Source organism: Hevea brasiliensis, chromosome 8, assembly GCF_030052815.1.
Source record: "Hevea brasiliensis isolate MT/VB/25A 57/8 chromosome 8, ASM3005281v1, whole genome shotgun sequence".
Classification (NCBI taxonomy): Eukaryota; Viridiplantae; Streptophyta; class Magnoliopsida; order Malpighiales; family Euphorbiaceae; genus Hevea; species Hevea brasiliensis.
Genome location: NC_079500.1, coordinates 92,804,887 through 92,812,569, shown reverse-complemented (window position 1 = coordinate 92,812,569; position 7,683 = coordinate 92,804,887). Strand labels below are relative to the sequence as shown.

The 7,683-nt window shown below is 25.6% G+C and overlaps 1 protein-coding gene across 1 annotated transcript; it reads right to left on the bottom strand.

Moving 5' to 3' along the window:
* Positions 1-1,251: 1,251 nt before the first annotated feature.
* Positions 1,252-3,652, bottom strand: LOC131182348 (tetraspanin-6-like). The gene is made up of 3 exons (XM_058151641.1): positions 2,957-3,652; positions 1,973-2,289; positions 1,252-1,588 (listed from the first exon to the last, which is right to left on the bottom strand). Exons 1-3 carry the CDS (start codon positions 3,446-3,448, stop codon positions 1,549-1,551), a joined length of 849 nt encoding a protein of 282 aa, XP_058007624.1. The 5' UTR covers positions 3,449-3,652; the 3' UTR covers positions 1,252-1,548.
* Positions 3,653-7,683: the final 4,031 nt, after the last annotated feature.

The following is a 7,683-nucleotide window of genomic DNA, read 5'->3' as shown; positions in this document are numbered from 1 at the left end:
AAATTTATAAAATATATTAAAATTTATGGGTAAATTTCTAATTTTAAAAATTTTAAGGGAGCAAATAGTATTTTTTTAAAAAAATTGCCGTATGGATATTGTGTATATATTTTTATCTAGGTATTTTTCTTCTCCTTGCACTAGACCAGGCCACAGGCTGGAATTGCTAGTTCGGCTGGCTTCATAGTTTCAAACGATTCTGGTTCATAACAATTTTAGTTTGAAATAATTCGATTTTAGCTCAATTTGGATATTATTAAATTATAATAAATGTTTAGATATTATTTATTTACTTTCTAATATAAAAAATTAAAGGGACTCCAAATATAAATCCAATATAAATTTTTAAGAAAAAAAGAAAAAAAATTTAAATTAGACCTGTTCCAATTCATGTTAAAGAAGTGGAACTGCAACCAGTCCCCTATACCTCAGTTCCGGACCCATTCGTGAACCGAAATTGTAGACTCGGTCTGGTTCACAATTTAAACCAATATGCGGCTGACTGTACTTTGCGCTAAAGTGGTTGAGTAAAATAAAATTTTTATAGAAAAAATATTTTCATTTCATTAATTTGATAGGTTAAAAAATAAATATTTTAAAAAAAATTAGGCTCTATTTGTTTCATGAAAAATATTTTTTTAAAAAATATTTTTCTTATTTTTATGTACGAAACACTCAAGAAAATTAGTTAACAAAAAATATTTTTCTGATTAAAGGAAAAATTAAATCATTTTTAAAGAAAATAACTTTTATATTTTAAAGGAGAAAGTCATTTTCTATTTTTTAAATTTTGATAATCTAATTAAATTGTGAACACATTTATATACGCATAAAATAAATACATATTATTAATTTAATATTACAATCAAATAATAAAAAATATTTTCATAGAAAATATTTTTTATATATAAGTTATTTTCCGTAGAATAAACGAAACTTTAAAGTTATTTTTCCTTTTGCTTTTTTTTTCATTAATAATTTCTTTTTTACATATAAAAAAATATCTTATAAAATCATGAGTACTCTCAAATATAAATTTATAAAAGACCTATCATTACTTTATAAAACTTTCTTAAAATCCAACTTTCTTGAATCAATGAGCTTTTGTTATGCCCATTTTCCTGCAATGTATTTGGCATTTGCTGTTAAAAAAATGTGTACTAGAAGCAGCTTTTGTCTTTTGATGCACATAGAGAAATTGAAGAAATATCAAAAGGCAAAGTAAAGGAAAAAGAGAAAGAGAAATGGGCATATATAATTTTTGGAAATTAAAAGTGAAATTCATCTTTGTACAAAGAAAAAAAAAAGCAACAGACAAAGAGAAGTTGTGTGAAAAGAAAGAAGGTGAGATTGAAACTTCCAATATATATATATATATATATATATATATATATATATATATATATATATATATATATATATATATATATATATATGGCCACCAATTTCCACTTCAAAACAACAGAATTGTCTCCTCTTTAAATCAGCAGCAGCAGCAGCAGCAAACATACCCACTGAAATTTTCAACACAACCATTGGAACTTTCTTCTAGTAAAGTCGTTCTTTCATGTCATGCCACCATCTCCACCTGTTCAAACCATCATCTCCAACAGTAAGAGAAAAAGAGAGAGAGAGACATGCATGCCTACTCTTTAATTTGATATTAATAATGCCTAGAAGGCCCTACCAATTCTTAAAAACAAGACTGTAGAATAAATTATCAAACACTTGAAAGACTCAGTAAGCATATGTACTTTTTTTTTATTGGAAAATTAGGAGAATGGAGGTTGGAATGTTTACGTAGTTAATTAAAGATGATTTTTATTTTATAATGTAAAAATAAAAAAAATATAAAAATATATATATATCCTTTTTTTTTATTTTTCCCCTTTTTCTGTCAAGTTTATATCTATTAAAATTTCCAAGAAAATAAAATAAAAGAAAAGGATAATGGGTGTTTGATTTCACTCACCAATAATAATCCCATCTGGGTCTGATTTTGCTCATCCTGTTTTCTCCATAGGGGTAATCAGTTTCAGCCCTTCTTGTATTTCTGAAAGCACAACATCCTATTGAATAGATCCCAATGAGAAGCACAAGCATCACAATATTAAGTACTGAGAGCTTGTGCCAATCCCTTCTCACATCTTCAAGCACTCCAGCTTTGCAAGAATCACACCCATAACAAAGTAAAGTTGGGGCATTGTTCCATCTGTAGCAATCTGGGTCTTGAGGCAACATTGTTGGCATGTAGTAGTTACATGAAGTTGGTGGCTTGCAACATCCAGACTTCACCCAAACAAAAGAAATTTGTTATTTATCATTTTATTGAACTTACAATTTTTTTTTCCTTATTATTTTGTTTCACTTGAAAGTTGAACTCGATTAGAACTCGAACTCACCACAATTTCAATATTACTAAATTAAAACTTAATGCTAACTCACAAGCATATTAATATAAGCTTAACATGGACGAAATTTTAAAGGGACAACCGGCTCCAAAAATTTTTAAAATTAAAATTTTACTCATAAATTTTGATATATTTTTTAAAAGTTATTGTTTGTCTCCTAAAATTTTTAAAATTAAAATTTTATTTACAAATTTTAATTTTTTTTTTAAAAAAAAATTTTCTTCAATTTTTTTATTTTTATTTTGACCTCTGCACTTGTATATGTAAATTTCATTACTTTTTATATTAATTGATTTTGATCTCTTAATATTTTATATTTTTATTTTAGTGTCTATATTTTTATCAAGATTTTATTTAATTTCTTCTTAATTAGTATTTACCTCGAGGTAAATTTCTAATTCTGCAACTGACTATCAACATAAAATCTAATTTCTAGTGTTTTATTGAAGGAGAAGAAGTATTTCTATTGTATAATTATTTGATCAATGAACACAATAATAATAATAATAATAATAATAATAATAATAATAATAATAAAGATTTACCTGGATGGGAGACATGTCTTTCTCTGTATAATCAAGAGGAGTCCAATAGGCAAGCTTGGCACAAGTCCTGGAACCCACTATGCAGCTTCTAATCGTTCTCCAATAGTCAGGATCATTAATCCTATCTCTCAACCAAGGAGAATAATCTTGAAGCCTATACTCCTTGTAAACCCTACCAGGAACAGCCACACCACCACCTTGGCTTGTGACAACAAACCCAAAAATAGTCAATCCCATTAAGGTTGCAATAAGGAACAACATGACCACGAGGTAGACCCAAAGTGCCCATGCTACATGAAAACAAGCTCCAATGAAGCCAGCTAGTGAAACTATGAGCACAACAAAACCCACAACCAGAAGTGGGGTTTGGAGGAAACTTTCACAGGTTGTGCTGCTTCTTGCAATCCATAAGCCTCCACCAATGATAGGTATGGAAGCTAAGAGAGTGAAAAGATTCAAGAACCCAATAACTGTGTTGCTAAATCTATACATTTCTTTAATCTAATTTCTGTTTGTTGCACTTGCACCTAGCTAGTTCAATTCCCTCTCTCCTTCTAAACACTTGTATGAGTATCTCTCCTTTTCTCTTTGTATTCCTGCAGCATCTTTTCTTGTTATGGTGTCTTGTTCAGCTTTTCTCTTTTAATGGGCGGCAATGCTTTTCTTTATTATATATGTTTCTAAAAGATTCAAGAAATTGAAAATGCTTATCAACTTTCTCTATTTGCTTTTTACTTTATCTGATGTATACGTAGAATTAATGGCTAGATTAATTATGTATGCTTCTTAGTGAGTAAGGAACCTTGTTAAGCCTGTAAATTGACTAAATTGCCATGCATGCATACTGTCAAAGGATGCCTGCCTGCCTGCCCTTGAGTTTCAATTTGTAAAGAGTCCTCAATAATAATATCATGTATCTCTTTTCTCAATGAATTATAAATTTAATAATTTTAAAATATTTTAAAATATGTTATATAATAATTTAGCTTTTTTTTTTAAAAAATAACTTATCTGTGAAAATATTTTTTGTTATTTAATATGACATTAAAAATTAACTGAAAAATATTAAAAAATAGTTGGAGTCTCTCCAAAAAGTAAAGCTTGCAAAAACGATTTTCTAATTTTAGGATGTCATTTTCTTGTGTTTTATATTTATTTTGCTTTTAATATTAAGTTTTTTGATTTAATTTTTTAAATAATTTAAACGCTCAAAAAAATATTTTCCTTCAAATAAACAGAGTCGTAATAATTTAATATTTATTTTTATAGTATATATAATGACTTGGCCCTTAGAGTTTACGATTGTTTCAACAAATTGGAGCCATTTTGGGTTGAAGAAATCAATTGGCACCCCAATTTTTCTGTTAAATTAAATTCCTATTGCCATTCTTTTATTATTATTTTTTTTTTAAAAAAAATCATTGGCAAAGGCATAAATTCAATATGCAATGCATAAGGCAAGAAAAGAATAGTAGGCATGCATTTTGGTAAATTCAAAGCCTTTGCCATTTGGGTATGGACCCCTTTTTAGCTTTCTTTTGAAGCATGATCAGAATCAGAATTAGGTCATCTTTGGGTGAGGAAGAGATCATAGAATATATTTGATATGCTTTTACTTATCTTATGATCTCCTCACATTCTTTAGTAAAGTTCCCTCTATGATTCTCTTTTATCTCCACTAGACCCTCCTTTCTTAATACTAAAAAAAAAAATTCCACCAAGCTTATCCCTTGCCACATCAATCATGGAAGATTAAGTAATAGCAAAATTATATTTAAACTGAAAATTTAAAATATTTCTGTAGTATTCCAACTGCTATAATTAAATTAAATAGAAAACTTTTTCATGTCCTTTTTATTCTTGCCACGTTTGAAAGAAACTAGTGGAAAGATAAAGAGGCTCTAAATTATACAGAAAATTTTTGTTGTGTCTCCTTTTTGTTTAATCAAAATTATCTAATTCCTTTCTATTAGACTACTTTCAGTCTCTCATATCATTAATTAATTAAAACTATTCATGGCAGATAAACCAATAGGATAATAGTAAAAAAAAAAAATTAAAGAGTTTTAAGCGTATAACAATTCTCAATAATTCATCTTGATTTTCAAATCTCATTGACTGCTATTAAAATTTATTATAGATGAATGATACATAAACCCTATTATAAATTCTCAGTGATCGTAATCTTCAAGTCCATTGATTATGTATTAGAAAACAATATATATATATATATGGGTCTATAATGAATTACCATTCGAAATCAAAATATCGAAATTGGGCTTGTCAATCGATTCATAACCTTTCAAACATAAATAATATCTATTCGAACTCCCTTTACTTGCCCTAGGATGCAGATAGCTCTGGTATTCCTAAACTCTTTTCAATTAAAAGAGTAAATATTAAAAATAGTTCTCAGTTATTTATCTTTCTTTAAAAAATTTCTAACATGTCAAAAGAAATATTGTAATACTTTGTATCAGTATAAGATTCTATCAAAGCCTCAATTCCTGAATATGCAATGTGGTTAAAAGATAGTAATCATCACTAGCAAAGCTATAAAAGTTGTGAAGCTAAATCAAATAATCAATTGTTGTAAAAAGATTGGGTGGCAAATAGTTCAATAATTTTCTGGATTTTAGTTCCTTGCCTCTAACTGCTAATGGGATTCTGGATTTTTTTTTTTTTTTTATCAATTTTTGTTTGCATATAAAAGATATGCAAGAAAAATGGAGTATGAACTTTGCAATTCCAAGAGTGTTTGATGCAGATTCTAAAAGAATATTGAAGAGTGCAAGAAAGCATATTTATATGATAAATAATTAAGATAAGGAATTCAAATAATCTTTGAATTTCACTCAATTTCACCGTTTGTGAGTAAATATGCTTAGTTATAAAAATATATTTCTGATTTAGTAATAAAATAATTTCAAAATTTCATATGCAATTGCATTTTAATTTAATGTTTTCAATTTCAATAATTTAGGTCTAATTTTTTACATCAAGCTTAATTTTATCCAATAATCAAAATTAATTTAGGGAGAGGGTTATTGCTAACATGACATATCACGTAAAATATTTCATTTGTTACTAGTAGAATTCATATGCCACGTCAACAATAATGCACCCTCCTCTCTAAATCAATTTCTAAAAAATACTTTTTTATATTTTTTTAATATTTAAAATGTTCAAGAAAATGAGTTAACAGAGGAAAAAACTAAGTTATTTTAGGTTTTGTTTATTTCATGGAAAATAATTTGTATATAGAAAATATTTTTAAAAAAATATTTTTCATAAAAATATTTTCTATTATTTGGTTGCAATATTAGATTAATAGTATATATTTATTTGATATATATGTAAGTATTTTCACATTTTAATAAAATCATCAAAGTTTAGAAAATAAAAGATTTCTTCCTCTTTTAAAAAAAGAAAGTGATTTTTCTTAAAAATAATTTAATTTTTCCTTTGATCAAAAAAATATTTTTTATTAATTAATTTTTTTAAATGCTCCAAATACTAGAAAATGCAGAAAATATTTTTCAAAAAAATATTTTCTGTGAAATAAATGGAGCCTTAATGAAGTTATTTTCTAAAAAAAAATCATTTTCAGTTTTTAAATTTTAATAATTTTATTAAAATATAAAAATTATTATACGTACATGATATGAACATTAAAATTACAATCAAATAACAGAAAATATTTAATATTTTTCATATATAAATTATTTTTCAAAAAAAAAACAGAACCTTAGAATCATTAAATTAGAACACAAGCACACATAAATATTTAAATTTTTTATAATTAATTTATATTTTTTAGTATTTTGAAATTTTTTTTAAGAAAAATGAGAATTATTAAAATTTGAAATTTTAACCTCCTGCATTACAAAGTATGCATTTAATCAATAAGCTGTTGACATAATGCAATAACAATATATACTCATTTTGAGCTCTGGAGAGGGAAAGTTATCAGCCATATATATATAAAACAATCCATGCAAACTACTTAAATTTTGATTTAAATTCAACTATTTATAAGTACTCAGCCAAAGTTACTTTAAGTTTTGTTTAGACTGAAGTTGAGTGAGTCTTTAAACAAATATTATATTAAAATTAATTACCTTCACTGGATGATTGAGTTCAAGAACAAGTTAACTTGCTTTAAAAAATTAACCAACCAAGTAAATTTTTATAAGGTAAAATGTTTAATTTTATTATGTATTTATTGAGAAAGTTTAATTTAATTATTTTTTAATTTTTTTATCTAAATTAATCGAAAAGTTTTAATTTAGTCGAAAAATTAAAATTTACAAACTAAATTTCTTAATTTTTAAACTAAATTTATTAATTTTTTTGATTTAAACTCAAAAATTTAAAAACTCAATCAGTGGTATTTGATTTGTATTTCGCTATGAAATTTTTTAATTTCTTAATTTTTGAACTAAATTGGGTTTGAATTGAAATTTCTAAATTAATTTAAACAATTGAAAATGATTTAAATTGAAGTTTCCTATCTTTAAAGCCTTTTTTATAATATTTTTAACTCTAATTAGGCTCCACCATAAATAAAATAAATTAAAATAACTATACTTAAATATCATCATACTCAATATTGAAAATCCAAACTCAACATTAAAATTCAAGTGCTAAGGTTAAAGAGCTTAATATAAATTATAAGATATCTCGATACTTTAAGTAAGCTCTAATACCATATTAAAAATTTAAAC

Excerpts from the sequence above, each read along its gene's own strand:
- LOC131182348 (XM_058151641.1), bottom strand. The coding sequence starts at position 3,448 with ATGTATAGATTTAGCAACACAGTTATTGGGTTCTTGAATCTTTTCACT. Across the intron at positions 2,290-2,956 it reads AAGACATGTCTCCCATCCAG|TCTGGATGTTGCAAGCCACC; the intron begins GTAAATCTTTAT and ends GTTTGGGTGAAG. Across the intron at positions 1,589-1,972 it reads CCCAGATGGGATTATTATTG|GTGGAGATGGTGGCATGACA; the intron begins GTGAGTGAAATC and ends TGGTTTGAACAG.